This window comes from Mirounga angustirostris, unplaced genomic scaffold (assembly GCF_029215605.1).
Source record: "Mirounga angustirostris isolate CCGP_5_RB_7025 unplaced genomic scaffold, mMirAng1.0.hap1 SCAF_6, whole genome shotgun sequence".
In the NCBI taxonomy this organism is placed as follows: Eukaryota; Metazoa; Chordata; class Mammalia; order Carnivora; family Phocidae; genus Mirounga; species Mirounga angustirostris.
Genome location: NW_026991714.1, coordinates 121550754 through 121569139, shown reverse-complemented (window position 1 = coordinate 121569139; position 18386 = coordinate 121550754). Strand labels below are relative to the sequence as shown.

Below are 18386 nucleotides of genomic sequence, written 5' to 3'. Positions count from 1 at the left end.
GTCACATCTGGCTCATGGTCGTCTGTCCTAGATCCCATAGGACTTTGCAGCAAGAAGAGGTCACCCTGTCCTTCCGCTTTTTAAAGCAGTTTCATCCTTAGTGTTTTTAAAAAGAAAAGTCTTCCTTTCTCACTGTACTGAATAAATAAAAGGGAAAATCAAGGCATTTCCTTGGCGTGATGAAGCAGAGGGCCCAGCACCTTCGCTTTCCTTTTCCCTCCCGAGTCATTTGGTGTTGCTCACACCCGCTTCTCAAATGCTAGGGTCGTGTGGTTTAAAGTCTGCTCTTACAGATGTAGAAACTGAGGCCTAGAGAGGGGGACACCTTATCCAAGTCCCACAGTGAGTGTCAGGCCACACGCTCAGGGCTGCAGTGGTTATGTGGGAGGCGACGCCGGGACAGCTCCGAGCCATTCCCGCGCCCTGCGTGTCGTGTTTGCTCTCGCCTGGCAGAGCAGGCGGCTTCACTCCTCATATGCCCACTTCGGAGGAAACCCAGAGGTTGAGTCATTTATACCAGGGGATCAGCTGGCAAGTAGGAGGCCAGAATTTGGACTTCCGTTCCCCTCACTCCAAAGCCCGTGCTCTTCCCCCTACAATGCTGCAGATGGGGTGCCACCTGGACGCTCCAGGCCAGAATCCCGAAGTGATCGCCCCGGGCCACTCCACCCATCCGTGCCCCCTGTCCAGCCCCTCCCCAGCCCCAAGTTCTAGTCTGAATCTAGTCCCAGCGGGAGTGAGGAGAGCCACTCCGCCAACCCCAACTTCTCCTCCTGTGCGAGGCCAGAGATGAAACATTCCCTGAACCCCATACCGGGTGCACCCTGGGACCAGCCCATGATTCCCGACTCAGACAGTGTCACCGAGGCCACCAAGTTCCACGTGGAGGAACAGGAGGAATCAGGGGAAAAGGAGCATTCTGTCTGGACACTGAACTTCCAGGGCTAAGAGATTCCCAAGCCACACAGTTCCCTTGGAGATTCAGTTTTATCTCGGTTACTTGTAAATTCTAACTCATCCTCACTGCAGGCTGACTCTGCACCCTTTTACAGAGCACAGCCTGTAAGGCACTAGGCTAAGCAGGTCACACACAGCAGTTAAACAACCCTCCTACTATGGAGGACGTAACTGGGGCCTTGAAGAGTTGAGGTCCTGCAGCTCCCAGGGGCAGAGCCAGGGTTTGACCCCAGGCAGGCTCGAGGCTCATGCCCTTAGGCACGACACTGCTTGCCTCGCATGCATTCCTGAACTACCTACTGTGAGTCCCCGGGGCTACACCAAATGGGCAAACAGAGTCTGGGTTGGTCCCTTTGGTCTCCTACGGAGGAGTGATGCCTGCTTCTGTGACCCCCAGTTCTTGCCCAAGGAGGACCTGTACATGCCCCCGCTGGTGATCAAGGTCATCGACCACAGGCAGTTCGGGCGGAAGCCCGTCGTTGGGCAGTGCACCATCGATCGTCTGGACCGCTTTCGCTGTGACCCTTATGCGGGGAAGGCGGATCTTGTGCCACAGCTAAAAGGTAAGATGCATGTCTATATACACCATTTGGGGCTTCTCATGTGTGATCTGATTTAATCTTTACCAACCTGCTCAAGATAAAAATAAGCATGCAGATGAGGAAACAGTTTGATTTACAGTGGGCTATGTAACTTTCCCAAGGTAATATAGCTAGTACGTGGCAGAGGTAGGTTTGAATTCCCACCTTGTTTTGGGGGATCCAGTGCTCAAACTACTACCTTCTGAAGTAACCTGTCCTAGCTGAACACTCGATGTCTCTGCAGGAAATGTTAAGTGCTTCCTCAAATTGTCATGTAGTCAAGCAGAGAAGACAAACAAGGCAATGACCGGTTGCTTTCCAGTGTGATAAATGTTTTGATGCAGAAATCCAGGGGTCCCCTCGTGAGCACAGAAGCAGGGAGAGGATTTTTCTTTTGTATTGCTTTCCATCTATTATCCTCATGAACATGTCCTGTTATTGTGATGTAATTGGGAAAATATTATTTCATTGTTATCCGTGGAGGAAAAACTGGCACCTGCTGAGTTTAAATGACTTGCCTTGGGTCACATGATTAAAAAGTGGATGATAGAGCAGGGATAATACTTAGCTTAGGGGTCCAAAGAAATAACAGCTAATGGATAGCATTTTTGTTACTGCCCGTTAAATAATGACTCGTTTTTAGCTTACTCTGTGCAGGGTCCGTGTTAGGGGCTGGGGACTGGGACACGACAGGGAACAAGGTCCTAGGGCCCTTCCTGGCTTCATGAGATTAGGCCCCATGGAGAATTGGCACACACCCATTCAGCAGATCGTTGGTGCCTCAAGACTGAAACAGATGTCTTCTGTTTAAGCAGCTGCACTGCTAACCACTTCTATTTAATCTTCTAGAAGTTTTGGTATTGATTTTACAGAGCATCTGAAACTCATCTGTTATGTGGGTCTGAGCATCCTGTATCCTTGATTCAGAGAAGAGGAAAAAATAAAATCCACAGTCACACGTGGGCAAAAAAAAAACCTACATGAGTTTACCCAGAAATTTCCCATGCAGAGCATTTTGTGTTTAATTGATAATACCTAAAATAGTGACATTTTTTATAACAACAAGGATTATTGTAACCACAGCATTGTTGTACTGGGGGCTACTAAATGGAGAGAAACAATTGTCCTAACATTTTTCCTAGTGCTTTCATGAGACAAAGTTCTTTGATACAAATCTGTGAAATCACAAATTCTGCAACCTTTCTCTGGCCTCCGAGTGTGGACCTGTTGGTGTCTATTGGTCAGGGGGCTGGGTAGGTTGGGCCTCAGGCAGAGGTCTCCTGGTTAGTGACTGTATGTAATTAATGTGAAGTGTGGTCAAGGTTTCAGAGAAGTCTTCAAAGAGGAAACTAATCCCTAAGGAGTATGGGGTGGGGAGAGCATAGTATTCCTAAGACCAGAATCTATTATTTTAGATCAATCTTGTTCTTTCTTAAAACCAATAATAGGGTATGAGTTGAGGAATGTATTTGGCTGGCTTAATGTTGGAAGCATATAGAATAACTTATTCCTCCTGTTCTTGAGGCTTTGTTGCCATGAGGCTGGTAAAGCAGAGAACTGGTAAGAAAGAACTCGAATACAGTTGTGTTCCTGCTTGCCTGCCTGACTGGCTGTCATGTTCTGTGTTATGTGTGTGTCAGGAGTTTTGGGGGAGACTATCTTGGAAATGCAGAGACTGCTGATAAATATGGGGGTTCCACATGGGTGTAAAAAGACCTAGCATAGCAACTGGGGTATCATAGATGTTCAGTAAATGTCAGTCTCCCCAGCCTCCCCAGTATCCCCCTGATCATTTCCAACATTCACTGAGCATTTACTCTGCTCTGGGCTCCGGTGTGTTAAAACACAAGGTTTGGGGTCACACAGCCCTAGGTCACCTACTTCCACTTCCTAAGTGTTTAACCTGAAGCAAGTAACTTGCATTCTCTTAGCTTCAATTTGTTTTTTAGTCTTTATAATGGGGATAATGGTGCATATTCTGCAGGATTATTGAGGGATTAAATGAGATAAAGTATGTGAAAGGCTTAGCTCACTGCCTGGCACATGGTATCTACCTAAAAAATGTGTCTTCCCTCCCGTTTTATGTCCTGCATGGGTGGGTTAAACAAAAAGTTCTTTTGGCTTGGCAGTTCCTTCTGTCTGGGTGCTGGCCTCCTGTTGAATGTCTGACTGCCCAGTGCCATCTTCCAGAAAGGGTAGACATACCCCTCACCCACACCCCTACCCCAGGTTGAGGCTTCGGTGGAAACAAACTTGGTGAGCCCAGGGGCTACCCTTGAGCCCTTGCTCTAATCCCCAAACCCAGAGCCACAAATACAGTTGATCCTTGAACAAGGTGGGGATTAGGGGCGCTGACCCTCACGCAGTCAGAAATCCATGTACAGCTTTGAGTCCCCTAAAGCTTAACTACCACTAGCTTCCTGTTGACCGGAAGCCTTAAATACCAATAACGTAAACGGTCCATCAACACACATTTTGTATGTTGTATGTGTTATATACTCTATTCTTACATAAAGTAAACTGGAGAGAAGAAAACATTAAGAAAATCACAAGGAAGAGAAAATGCATTTACAGTACTATACTGTATTGAAAAAAATCCACATATAAGTGGACCCACACAGTGTTCAAACCCATGTTGTTCAGGGGTCAGCCTTCTTCTGGGAATAGCCTAAAACCGGGGTGATGCCTCTTCCCTGTGCACACACTATGGGAACCAGGCTGAATGAGCCACTGTAACTTCAGACCTGAAATGGGCAACTGTTCGCCCTGCTTTGCTTTTCTGTGTCTGGGAACAGATTCCAAGAAACTGAGGCTCCTTTAGATATAGGTTCCCCTCCCCCCACATCCTCTAAAGACATGTATTCACACAATCGACACCATTCTCTTTTGATCCCTTCCTATGTACAGGCACTGGGCTAATTGTCCAAGACAAGAGAAAAGTGGGCCATATCGTTCCTTAAAGGTGTCTAAACCTACATTACGTTTTGGGAAAAGTGATGAGTTACTGGGTCACCTTCTCCATTCGGGTGTGGTCCTCTCTACTCAGGAAGTCCCACCCATGAGGATACCACTGTGCCTGCTGAACTTGGACTTGGACTAGAATGTTCACTCCTGAATTTCTTTAAGCATCTTAGGCGAGAAATTGTTTGTCTTGCAGCTTCCCTTCTGTCGACCCCGCCCTGCCGGGATGTCATTATCGAAATAGAGGACACCAGACCGTTACTGGCTTCGAAGGTAGGTTTCAGAACTGATCACTGGATAATGTCAGTTGTGTTTTCCAGGTGGCCTAGGCATTGGGCAAATTCAGGCAGACAACCATTCAATGCAATTGAAATAATAATAACCAATCCAGTTGATTGAGGTAGAATAAGGAATCCAAATCTTAAACTCATCAGTAGGTAAGATGACGTTATGCAGACTAGTGTCCTCTACCCTGGGTCACCCAGGATACTTAAGATAGGGCCAGGACCTACCCTCCAAGAGGAAGAGGGCCTAGTAGACATCAGTATATTTAAAAATCTCTCCATGTGATTCTAACGTGCAGGCAGGTCTCAGAACTATTGGTGTGGACAGTCTGAATGATACCATGTGCTAGAAAGAGAAATTTCAGGAGACAGTTTATAGCATAGAACATTCAGAAGAGGGATGCATGTAGCACAGAGTTTTTTTCCCTACATGAAGGAGAAGTGTCACGGATTTTTACTGACCCAATTTGTCCAGATATGGGGTATCTTAGATTTTTATACTCACTGTAGTTTTGAAGTGAAGAAATTGGTGGAAATGCTCACTCAGGACCCTATTTTAGAACGATTCCAACCAATTCTACAAGAAGGAAAGGGAAAGAAAATGTAAAAAGGTCTCAGTCCAGAAAAAAGAAAACATCAAATATCTCCCTGTTTGTGTTGGCATGTAGGATGGACTTTCACAGCATGTTTTAATGTGCAAACTGGCCAAAAAATGCACATGATTGCACTTTAATATGTTATGTCCATGAAGAGTACCTTTTAAAAAATTCACTTCCTTCCCACTTCATTAAGCTCACTAACAACTGGACCACATTAAATGTGATCTCCCCCGCCAGCACCGTGCAGCAGTGGATCTGGTTCTGTTCCCCAGGAATCGTCCACAGTCACAAATGACAATACCAAATTTGTAAAACGACCACGTTCACTTTGTAAACGACCTCACATATTCCCAACAAAACAGTAGTTGCCTAGGGAGAAATTAAGGATTGTATACATAAGACCTTTTATGTACATTTTCACAACCACTCTGGAAAAAAGCGGTTTTAGATCCTGTTCTATAATCTGTCTCCGGTTTTCCTACTTCCCATTGTCAAACAATTCTTATTCATGCCTGCTGTGTACTTAATAGCCCTACGTGGGGGGATCAAGAAGAATAAGGCCAATCTGTGCCGATATTCTCACTCATTTCTTTTTTTTTTTTTAAAGATTTTATTTATTTATTTGACAGAGATACAGTGAGAGAGGGAACACAAGCAGGGGAAGCGGGAGAGGGAGAAGCAGGCTTCCCGCGGAGCAGGGAGCAAGATGCGGGGCTCGATCCCAGGACCCCGGGATCATGACCTGAGCCGAAGGCAGACGTTTAACGACTGAGCCACCCAGGCGCCCCAATTCTCACTCATTTCTTAATGATAGTTAACAGATGGCTGGGTTACTGTAGCAACACATTGTGCAAGTTTCTTTTACATCCTGGAAACTGAGTTGCAGTCTACCAGGATTGGGGGTGGGAGTATTAGGTAGTATTAGGTAGGTAGTATTAGGAACCACCATTGTTCAGGCAGGTGTCCCCCTTTATCTGCGGTTTCGCTTTCCGTGGCTTCAGTGAGCCGCGGTCAGTGGCAGGTCCAGGAGTCCAGAAGCCGATGACCCTCCTTCCGACGAATGGTCAGAAGGTCAGTAGTAGCCTGGTGCTACGTCACAGCGCCCACGTCACCCACCTCACGTCACCTCACCGTGTAGGCATTTTATCATCTCACAGCATGACAAGAAGGGTGAGTTCAGCACAAGAAGACATTTTGAGGGAGACCCCACATCCACATAACTCACTACGGTATATTGTCATACGCGTTCTGTTTTATTAGTAGTTATTATGGATCTCTTACTGTGCCTAATTTATAAATTAAACTTGACCATGGGAATGTGTGTCCAGGACAAAACATAGTATATCTAGGGTTCGGTACTACCCGGGGTTTCAGGCATCTGCTAAACATCTTGGAACTTGTGCCCTGCAGATAAGGGGGTGGGACGGCAATACTGTAAATGACTTTAATCGGCTTGCTCTGCTAACACCTCGCTGAGGTACTCCGTGTTGGTAAGAAAGGCTGGTTGGAATCGCCCCTAAAAAGCTGATTCCACCTGTTTGTCAGGAAAGACAGTACACACATGGATGCAGAGTCAAATGAACCCAGGTGAGCTTTGGAAGAGCCGATAACAAGCTTGCTGCTGGGCATGCATTGCATGTACATGTGATGTATGTTTACATCCGCTACCACGGGCCCAGTCTGGGCAAATGGAGAGGGTGGGTCAAAATTCACTGTGCTGTTGATGCGAGCTGGAAGCTAGGGCTTTGGGTGACAGTCTCGTGCTCACAGAAACGCACACCGTTACCCTGGGAGAACTGTGGGAGTTCTTAAATTGGGCTCAGCGCTACCGCAAGAGAGGCGAGAAATAAGTACTTGGGGCAAGCTGATAAGTGTTTGCTGGGCAGCATGGACGTTCCTATGTGGCCTTTTCAACAGTTACCTTCCAATTCCAGTGCTTAAGCAGTATGTCAACAGCAGTCAGCAAAATGGCTTCTCCAAGGACAGTGCATGTATGTATGTATGAGAAGGAAATGCATGAAGCTGCTTGGGCATTGTGGGGACCTCGGGCTAAAGACTGGAATTCTCCTTTCAGATTCCTTCTAATACTAGATTTTGGAGTGAAAGGCGATCTTTAAACAAATGTGATTGTTCTAAGTATAAAGGAGACTCTTACCATGGAGATACCATAAAGCAAGTTATGCCCGTTAACTTTTCTGGGTGAACTAATGAGCGGACGGGTGTGAATAAATTCTCCCATGGTTATCCTAATGTTTAAAATCAGGCATTTGTTTTGAGTTGCGCTTTTAAACTCATGACCTATTCTTTTCTTTGAAATAACTTTAAATAGCTGAAAATAGGTGTGAATAAACAGACTTTTAAAATCTTTTTTAAAAATTCAGGAACCATTCGTGGAACGTGAGTGCGCTTTTGGCATAGAATGCCTCTCTCCAAAATCTCAATCTGGCTATGATTTAACCTCTAATCTTGCTTCGGGATGAATCTACTATAAGGAATTGTTACATCTGCGTGTCTCTCTGCCTCTCTTGGCGGTTCTGCGTGCTGGATAAACGTCAGTCAGAGAACAGTGAGGACGCTTACAGAGGAAGCCCGTGGCCACCGCATACAGCAGCTGTAGGGAGTGCCTGTGATGAGCCGTTCACCTCTCACACGAGACAGGAACTTGGGGTTAGGACTTCAGAAAGGGGGTCTAGGTAGCATCCCTCAGACTGCCCCTGAGAGTGAACTTGGGTGATGTGCCCCCGGCAGCACCAAGGGAAGACTCAGGCTCCACCCCCTAGCTCCCCATCCTCCCTTCTCGTGGGTGTGCCCTGAGACCGGGGCGGGGGGCGGGGGTCCTCCATGCAGAAGCTCAAATGGAAGCATTTGACCATGAGAAAGCTGGCTTCTTAGAGCAATTTTGATGGACGCATCTGTATTTGGTGCTATAACAGAGGCATGGGGAAAAAGCAAGGAAAGGTACCTAGCGGATGAAATTGCAGCCATGCTAGACACAAATATCCCATGACAGGAGTTTTTGAAGGGATAAGAATCAGGCCAAGTTGAGGAATACTTTAGGAGCTAAATGAAATGAAAAGTCTGGGGCAGGCGGATGAGCAGCTGTACTTCCAAGCACCCCCCGCCCCCCCGCCCGGCTTGTGACCACTGTGCCGGCAGCGAGATTCTCTCTCGAAAACATGGGATGTGCGTGGCTACCTCCAACCTTCTCCTTTTAATACTGTTTGTAACTCATTTGCACATTTTCAGAGAAGAAACCGATAAGGTGTGTTTAATTATGAGATCATCTTGAATATTCTAAATAATCCATCAAAAATGTTGATAATATAAAGCATGCATGAAAACTAATTTCTCCCTCTTTCTCTTCAAACCTAATGCTCATGGGCTCTCCATATCCATGTGATCTTCTGTGGTTTGCTCTCTTCTTGTGCGTAATGTGATAAACAGCTGACAGAAAAGGTAACTATTATACGTGCTTTGCTAGATTGCAGATTCATTTTAGATTTTCTACCTATAGCGGACATGTAAAGAAACTTGTTTTAAATCCAAGGTTGGGTTACTGACTATAAAGGGGAAATAATTGTGTACATATATATGGTACACAGATGAGAAGTAGCTTTTCTGGAGTGTGCAATGAGTGGGTCTGATGACACTCTATTCTTGTCAAAAATCTGAGTGGAATTTATAGCAGCCTTTTATAAACTACAGGCTTCTGCAATTCAAAGATGTTTGACAAGTGACTCTGATATGCGGTCTCCTCTGTGCAACTGAGAACCATACATCTAAACCAGAGGTTCCACACACTGGCTGCACATTGGAATCGCCTGGGGAACTTATGAAAGCATATTGGGCGCCCAGGACTCACCCAAGGATGGGCTGGGAGCTACTGATCTAAAGGACCCAGAATGCCTCCCTACTTTTGTTTCACATTTTATCATTTTTTAATATATTTTTTAAGATTTATTTATCTGAGAGAGAGAGACAGAGAGCATGAGCAAGGGGAGGGGCAGAAAGAGAGGGAGACAAGCAGACTCCCTGCTGACTGGGGAACCGGATGCAGGGCTCCATCCCAGGACCCCAAGACCATGACCTGAGCCAAAACCAAGAGTTAGGACGCTTAACCAACTGAGCCACCCAGGCACCCCACATTTTATCATTTTTAAAGCTCTTTCTCCTAATGATCTTATCTGAAACAACTCTCTGGAGTAGATGGAGATAGGTAGTGTTGTTGTCCCACTCAGTGGATCAAGAAATTGAGGCTCAGAGAGATCGGGCAACTTGCCCAAGCCGATACGGCTTGTAACAAGAGGGTATGGCTTATAGGAAAGGATGGGACTTGAATTAGAACCAGGTTTTCCACCGCTCAGCTTAGCTTTGTTTTATAATGGAGTGCTGGCTAAAACAGTTAAAGAAATGAAATAGTAGAAAGCATATATGGGAGTTTTATCTGTATATATAAATATCAAGTGAACAGGATAAAAAAGTAAAACCGGACTAATGATCAGGTTGTGTCTATAGAATGGAAGGAGTCATCTAGGATAGCGGTGGGCGTTTGAGCCAGACACATTTCACTGGCCGCCAACGATGGTCCCTTCCCCTGCAGCTTCTGGGTGAAAGAATGGTGAATGCTGAATCCATTGTACATGTCAACAAAATCCTATCCTGTCCCCTCGTTCAAGTTCAGAAGTACCTATTGCTCTTACCCATGACATGTGGGTTTTCCTGCATTGATTAGAAACCCATGTCAACACTAAAGATTATTCCGTTTTGATGTGTCTTTTATTAGGAGGAAGAAATCGTTGACTGGTGGAGTAAATTTTATGCTTCCACAGGGGAACATGAAAAATGTGGACAATATGTTCAGAAAGGCTATTCCAAACTCAAGGTACCTGGGCCTGTACTGCTGTGGGTGAGGGATCAGCATCCATTAAAACTGACCAAAAGGCCCAGTGGAGGGACTGATGGGGAAGGGCCAGTCCTCTTGCAGTGGGCTTCGCCTTTGCCAAGATTCCAGGAGCCTGAGGACAGCTGTTGACTTATGGTTATGTGACTGCCACTTGGGGGCTTGGGGGCATCTGATAGAGGGTTGGGAATTGACATCACACTGATTAGGCCAACAATTATCCAGTTCGACCCAGGGAATCCTAAAAGTCATGCTCTTGCAGAACAGCATGCAACGCCAACATGCCTTCTTCTGTCTTCCAAACGGGCATCTGTTTCACTAGCTGAAAAGTTGATTCTGTTACATGGATATAACATTCCATCAGAACCGTGGGTGCATGTGTCCAGGAAGAAGGCGAACTGTTGAGCTAGAGAGATCTGGCTACCTCTGATCTCCTGGATTAATGTTTTGAGTTTCCAATTCTTCATTCTGGTTTTTAGTCTGTAATTAATGTGCTTAAGTAGAAGGAAATGCTAACGTTTTCAGAACATTGCATGGGAGAAAAAAAATCTTTAAAATGAGAAATATCTAGCCATTAAAATGATTTTCCCCATCAAAGTAGAAAAACCCCACATATTTCCATGTTATCATCATAACATCTCAGTGAAGCTTAAGAAACACCAGCATGCAAAGAACCACTAATTTAGAAAAAGGATCAAACTGGTGGAGTAGATCAGTCCCAAATCCACCCTCCCTCCCGCCTTCCTTCCCTCCTTCTCATTCTTGTTCCTCCTCTTCTTCTGGTTTTTTATGGAGGTATAATTTACATACAATAAACGACTCCATTCCATGGGTTGTGGTGATGGTATACATCTATGTGAACCACCTCCCAGAACAAGGCAGAGAACATTTCCATCACCACAGAGAACTCCTGTGCACGCCTTCCCAGCCAATTATCCACTGCCTCCCATCCTGCCCGGAGGCAGCTGATCTGGTTTCGTCACCATGGGCTGCTTTGGCCTGTTTTTGTACTCCATAGAAATGGGCTCATACTGTATGGATTTGGTGTGTGTGTTTGGCTTTTCTAGCCCAACACTGTCATTTTGAGATCCATCCCGCTGTCCTGTGTATCAGTCGCTTGTCCCTTCTTACCGCTGAGCTGTTCTGCTGTGTGGGTGTCCCTTCTCCTGACGAGGAAGCTGCTGCAGACCTTCTCGTACCGTGTGGACGTGTTTCCGTTTTTCCTGGATAAATACTTAGGAATGCAGTCTCTGCATCATAGAATAGCTGGATATTTAACTCAAGAAGAAACTGCCAGATGTTTTCCCCAAGTGCTTGTAGCCTTCCACACTCCTGCCCGTGATGGGAGGGTTCCAGCGGCCCCATCCACATGCCCAGGCCCACTTGGTATTGCCGGGCTTTTTGATTTTAGACTCCTCCTGTGTTCTAATGGGAAATTAAGAATCTGTGGATGGTTTTCAGATATACGACTGTGAACTAGAGGATGTAACAGAATTTGAGGGTCTGACAGACTTCTCAGATACTTTCAAGCTGTATCGAGGCAAATCAGATGAAAATGAAGACCCTTCTGTGGTAGGAGAGTTTAAGGTGAGTAAAAGGTGGGGTTTTGTGCTGTTTCAGATCCACCTTTAATTTCTTTATAGACCTGGGATAAAGGATGACCAGCCCCTGGGGCAGGGACATGTCCTCTGCCATCTGAAGGACGCTAGAAGCTGATGACAAGGAAAAGGGCCACAGGGGTCAGGGGTAGAACCTTCCAAGTTATTCTCTGCACCTTTTTTTCGCCCTGCCCAAGCCGTCCAAGCCTGGGCCCTGCAGATTCAGCCTCTCCAAGCCCCATCCCACCGCCTCCTCCCAGGCCTTCCTCAGGCGCTTCCCGACTGATGGTCCTCGCCACCTTTCTGTCCCGCTCCAGTCCATTCCCCACGCCGCCCAGTGTGATCGTGGCTCTGGTCTACCGAAAGATGCTGGGTTTCCACGGCTCAAGTCTCAACTCCTTCCTCAGGCAGAGCTGGCCTTTCCCGAGCCACTCGGCGCCCTGGCCGCCCCGTCCTGCCGCTCAGGACCACTCCCCGGCCCCAGACACACCTCGTCCTCTCACGACTCGGAGCCTTGGGGCAGGCTCTTCTGCCTTCCCTCCCTGTGGTCTGACCAACTCCTACTCATCCTTTTCAAGGCCGGCTCCAGTGCCCCATTCTTTGTGAAGTGTGCCCTGGGCGCTTCCAGCGGAGGGACTCACTCCCACCCTGGGCTCCCGGGGCTCTGGGGCACAGCTACCATTAAAGCACCTTGCAGCGGGCAGGGGTCGGCTGTGGCACCTGCCCCTCCCTCTGACGGCGGGGGCAAGTCCCGGGCAGCGGTGCTCCTGCCACTCACCCTTCCCCACAGCAGCCGGTCTGCCCCCGCCGCGTCCCAGCAAGCGATCCAAGAAGGCCCGAGGGGCAGACCTGTCTCACATCCCGGTGCCAGACTGGGTTTCCTGAGTTCATGTTTGGGTCCCCAGTACCTGGCACAGAGGGTAGGAAGTGCTTCCTACACACCGCTTTGCTCAGTGAGCGTAGCTGGAGCTAAGACCCACGGGGTCTGAATCCAACGGGCCGCTTTCTCTTGTGCTGACTAAAGCTGGTTTCAGGATAAGGTTTATGGCCTCACAAGCTGGCCTGCTGGCTCTACTCATTCAGGGAACATTCCTTGCACCCTGGCGACGTGCCCAGCCCTGTGTTAGGTCTTGGAGATAGAGTGATGAACAAGACATACTTCCCACCCTCAGGAAGCTCCCAGTCTCATGAAGGGGTGGCGCCAGAAAAGGGAAATCATCCTTTGTACATTAGTGGGTCTAAAAAATAATCACTTTTATTTCAATCTTCAAAATACGTTCAGAGTTTCACTCCTCACCCCTTCCTTTGCCACCATACTGACCCAACTCTTGCCTAGATGTGTGCCTGGTCTCCCTGCTTCGCCCTGCCCCTTCTTCTCCCCTGTGATCTGTTCAACACTTCCCTTACCGTCACTTCACATTCCCCACTGGAATTACACAAAGTGTAACCAACATTGTTTCTTTCCCAAAAGGCAGCCCTGGCCACCCAAACCCCCGGCCCCAGTGGCTGCCCCCGAGTGTATACGGTCGGGAGGGCAGGAACCCTCTGCCCAGGCCACCGCGGCCCTTGTGAGGACATCTGTGTGTCTCTCCCTTAGGGCTCCTTTAGAATCTACCCCCTGTCGGATGACCCCAGCGTGCCGGCCCCTCCCAGGCAGTTTCGGGAATTACCTGACAGCGTCCCACAGGAATGCACGGTTAGGATTTACATTGTTCGAGGCTTAGAGCTCCAGCCCCAGGACAACAATGGCCTGGTAAGAGTTTGAGTGTGGGGCCTTCTCCTGTAGCAAGATAATTACAGTCATCAGCCACAATAATTGTCATGTGCTTTCTTTTGGGGCGTCTGTTATCTCACTAGGGGGAAAGATACTCTATCCAAACAATGTATTCAAGAGGATTGTCCCAACGGAGATTTATCTGAGAGCTTGAAGGGGCTTTGGATCTTCTGGTTCATGCTTCTCATTTTACAGATGTGACCTCGAGGAGATTTGCTGGGTCCCTCCTCCCTGCCACCGCCTCTTCAACCCACAGGGCTTCTCTGCAGGTGGCTGGCTGGGTGCCGTGGGCGCCCCAGCCACCAGCTTTTCATCAGGGTGGGAGTGGGTGGGAGGCTCCCCTGAGTCTGCCCCAGAAACTGCCTTGAACTCGCACCCCATGGTGACACAGCTTACCATCTGTTTTGTCCCCGCAGTGTGACCCTTATATAAAAATAACACTGGGCAAAAAAGTAATCGAAGATCGAGACCACTACATCCCCAACACCCTCAACCCGGTTTTCGGCAGGTAACGAACATTTCTAAATGTTTGTCTGTCATTCACTTTTCATGGCTTCTGTGGCGAGGATGTGACATGTGCCAAGCTCTGTTCTAGGGCCCGAAGCCGTGACTACAAACTGGACAAACATTTTAGGCAGCAGAGCAGGTAGTAAATGCGTGAGTGCACACCTGCAAGTGGAAAGTGCCGTGGAGAAAATAAAGCCAAGTCATGAGATGGGCTTCTCTGAGAGAGACTTGCTCTGAGCCCGAGAGGTCGAGGGGGCAAGGGGGCCGGGGAGGGGGTGGCACAAGGCCCAGAAGTCCAGTGAGTTTCTGAGTTCTAGACAAGGAGGACAGGCAGCGTGACTTACCTGTAGCAACATGTTGGTTCTCCCTCCCTGAATCCAGCTGGGGCTCTGTCCTCTGGGACATTCTGATTCTACCATTTTGATCCAGCAAATGGGTTAATGACGCTGTTAGCAAAACTGAGGAGAGGGCAGAAAGTGATGGGGTCACAATGCCCCTCTGCCTCCTTTTCCTGAAGACTCTTGAAAAAGCTGTGGTTTCTTCAGAGTGGCCACTTTAGACTTGTTTCCGGGCTGTCACACTGATACCATCCAGGGGAAGGAGATCGTTCTCCTGGAGAAGGCAATCCACGGCACCCCTAAAGGGGACCCATATTTTTCAGCTATCAAGTGCTATCCACATTTAATAATAGCTAATATTTGCTGAGCTTTCACTGGGTACACACCCTCTGCTGAGCCATTTATATGAAACATCTCAGAAATGTCACCACTCTGAGGTGCTCTCGCTCATCCCCGTGTGACAACAGAAGAAACTGAGGCATAGAGTGAACCAGTGCCGCACGTGCTCGGCTGGTAAAAGGCAGAGTCAGGGTTGGAACCCGGGCCATCTCTGCAGCAGCTGTGTGGTACCCACCATCTCATTTTCACGTCCACGCGCAGCCTGTCAGCGGGAGGTGAGGGAAATGTGGTGCCAGACTCTGTCGCCAGGGCTAACACACGCCAGAGCCAAGACTGAGGTGGAAAGTCCTGACCAGGCCCCAGCTTTTCCAACACCCCCGGGAAGGCTTCGTATTCATGGCAAGATCTAAATGTGTAGCATAAATGTTCTTTGTACAAAACACTGGTGGAAACGGTGTTATTCTCCCAGAACCTTGCCAGACAGGAGAATACTTTGTTCTTGTTTGATGTGTGGCCTGTATTTTCATTTCTGGCCTCACCATCTTGCCCATCCTCTTCTTTTCTACTCATGTTTGTTGGTTTGTGTCCTTATGCATTCTCTCCTGTGCGCGCGCACCCCCCCCCCCGAAGTCTTTGTCACTCAGAGCCTCTCAGGTTCACACACGCTGTTCTCCCTCACACATACTCACACCCTGTGACATATGCACACACAGGACCTCACGCTCACTCAGCTCCTGGGCACACTCGCGCACACGCGCGCACACACACAAACACCCCTCTGCTGCACACCCCAAAGCTGCATGCCGGGGCCAGGGAATGGAAGTAATCCTCTGGCACGGCAGTATGATCATTTTCCTTGTCTTCCGCTGATCCAGCCCTGAGGTCTAGACAGGAAAAGGCACGCAGGGCAGGAAGGAGGGCTCCATGTGAGGGCGACGGGGAAGCAGGGGAAAGCCAGCGTTTACGGCCGACAGGCAGCCCCATCTGAACCACACGTCTCAGAGGAGCCAAGCACAGGCTTAATTAAGTGGCAGGAAAAGTCTTGCTCTGAGCCACCCTGGGAGGAAGTGATGCTGTCAGGCTCTGCTCGGCCAATCCGTGCCTGGTATGTGGGCAGAATCCGCCCCCCCCCCCCCCCCCAAGGAGATCCTGGCTCTGCAGCTCTTTGTCTCTGGCCTCAGTCTTACAGGGCTGACTTCCTTCTCAGCAGAGACCCTCAGGGATTCTGGGGAATTCAGAAAGGAGCAACCTTTCCTATGTGCTTATCAGCATATTCTTATCCCATCATAGCAACATCCAGATCAGAGTTCAACAGAATGTATGTCCTTTTTTTTTTTTAAGATTTTATTTGAGAGAGAGCGAGCACATGAGAGGGGGGAGGGTCAGAGGAAGAAGCAGACTCCCTGCCGAGCAGGGAGCCCGATGCGGGACTCGATCCCAGGTCCCCAGGATCATGACCTGAGCCGAAGGCAGTTGCTTAACCAACTGAGCCACCCAGGCGCCCAGAATGTATGTCTTCTATAGAATGTTAATTGGTGTTCCAAGAAAAAAAGTATTGTTCATCAAACCGAGACACCTGGGTTAAAAAAGAATAACTGCAGGACTTCTCTGAGCCTTTAGTTTGACCAGAGACACTCCAAAAGAAGTGGTTTTCAACCATATTTGACCAAAGAATTCTTTTTCTCAAGGGACACATATTACATCTCCCCTGGAATCCAGTTCTAAAAATGTGATATTATGGGGCACTTGTGGATTCAGGGCTTCATGTGTAGTCATGATTCATGCGCCTTTTCTCATGTGGCTACCTGCCTCCTGCAGGCCCCTGCCTGGCTACAGCCATCTAGAGAAGCCACTGAGATTTATCCAGGAGACATCCTGGAAGCTTTCCTCCAGGGCCCCAATGGCACACATCCTTCTGCTCAAATGGATTAACGTTCCTGGCTTTGGGGGCCAGAACTGGTCCACACACCTGAGTGCAAGGAGGAGGGGGGAGGGATGGGAGAGGAGGGATGGGAGAGGCCTCTGACAGTTTTCCTTCAACCAAATTTATTGAGCACCTACTACGGGACCCATTACCTATGTGGATGGTACAAATATAGAACCAAACCTCGCCCATCCGGAGCTTTTGCCATTCCTGTTTATCATCCTTTCAGAACTTATACTATGCTGCTCACCTGCCATGGGAAGTACTCTTTATCTCAGATGTGTTTGCATTTTAACATGGATTCCAAAGAAAAGCATATAGCAGACCACACGGCATGGGTGGAGGCACTGAGACTTCTTGGCCCCTTGCACATCCCACCTTGTTGGTGCATGCCACTCACCATCCCCTGCCCTGTGCTCCTGTGGGGGAGTCAGGGATGTTCCATGGGGTAGTGGTCTCTGTTGAGGCAGAGGGAACGTAGCAGGGCACAGATAGGGGGCTGTAAATCAGGGTGCTGTGTCTTACTAATCTCCCAGCTGGGCAGAGATGCCTGGGTGCCCCAGTTAATAGGCATGTGATGATAATGTTAATAAGATTATAGGGAATAACTAATATTATAGCTACTGGGTTTTCAGCGATGCAGTCATGCCAGATGTTTTCTAAACATTGCTCCACCTGACCCTTAGAACAACACGGGATGGTAGGTATTCCTGTCACTATTTTACAGATGAGAAAGCTGAACACAGGGAAGGGAGCTAACTGGCCGAGGGCCCCACAGCTAGTAAGCAGCAGGGTTGGGATTCATACGTAGATATTTAAAGCCGTGCTCTTCCCCTGAGCAAGCATATAACCTTGTATTGTTCTTATTACTAACATGGACTGCTTGTCAAGTGCCCCCACCCACTGCTCCCCCCCCAACCTGGCTGTCCCAGTCACCATGTTCCCCTCCAGCCGCTGTCACCACCACCTGGGGATTCTCTGCACAAAGCCCTGGGTTTTTTGTTTTTTGGAGGTTTTTTTGTGGGTTTTTTTTGAGAGGTCTACATAGAATCATGGATATTCTAACCTTGCATTTGTTTATTTAGAATGTACGAACTGAGCTGCTACTTACCTCAAGAAAAAGATCTGAAAATTTCTGTCTATGATTATGACACCTTTACTCGTGATGAAAAGGTGGGAGAAACAATTATTGATTTGGAAAACCGATTCCTTTCCCGGTTTGGGTCCCACTGCGGCATCCCGGAGCAATACTGTGTGTAAGTTGCTTGGGCCACAGATGGGAGATAATTTGCTCCATCCGACATCAGTATGTGGGGAAGCCTTGGTTCTCTGCTTCAGTGCCTGTCTTCCCTGAGCCCCTGCTCCTTTGCATCAGATACATATTGTTTTTAATAACAGGACTATCTTCGGGAGAAGAGGGACATAGCATTGCCCCCACCCCCCACCCCTGATGAATTTTGTGACGTCCGTCTTTCCCTAAGTGCTGTTTGGCATCTTCCTACAATATCTAATGAGATACAGCTTGCAATTTCTAGTTTATAAGCTTGCTTTTGTGATGACAGCGTGTAGGCAAACCCCTCATTTTTATGGAGGAGGAAATTGCGGGGAGGAGGGAAAGGATCCA

The 18386-nt window shown here is 48.1% G+C and overlaps 1 protein-coding gene across 2 annotated transcripts in view; it reads left to right on the top strand.

The window, feature by feature from the left end:
• Window positions 1-18386, top strand: part of MYOF (myoferlin) — a 153192-nt gene that overhangs the window by 117759 nt on the left and 17047 nt on the right. Inside the window, exons 37-44 of one of the 2 annotated variants that reach the window (XM_045878439.3) lie at window positions 1355-1520; window positions 4696-4772; window positions 8827-8838; window positions 10166-10264; window positions 11744-11869; window positions 13478-13633; window positions 14071-14162; window positions 17848-18018. In XM_045878439.3, coding sequence (XP_045734395.1) covers window positions 1355-1520; window positions 4696-4772; window positions 8827-8838; window positions 10166-10264; window positions 11744-11869; window positions 13478-13633; window positions 14071-14162; window positions 17848-18018 — 899 coding nt within the window. The remainder of the gene's footprint in view (window positions 1-1354; window positions 1521-4695; window positions 4773-8826; window positions 8839-10165; window positions 10265-11743; window positions 11870-13477; window positions 13634-14070; window positions 14163-17847; window positions 18019-18386) is intronic. The other variant, XM_045878440.3, reaches the window with a different exon arrangement.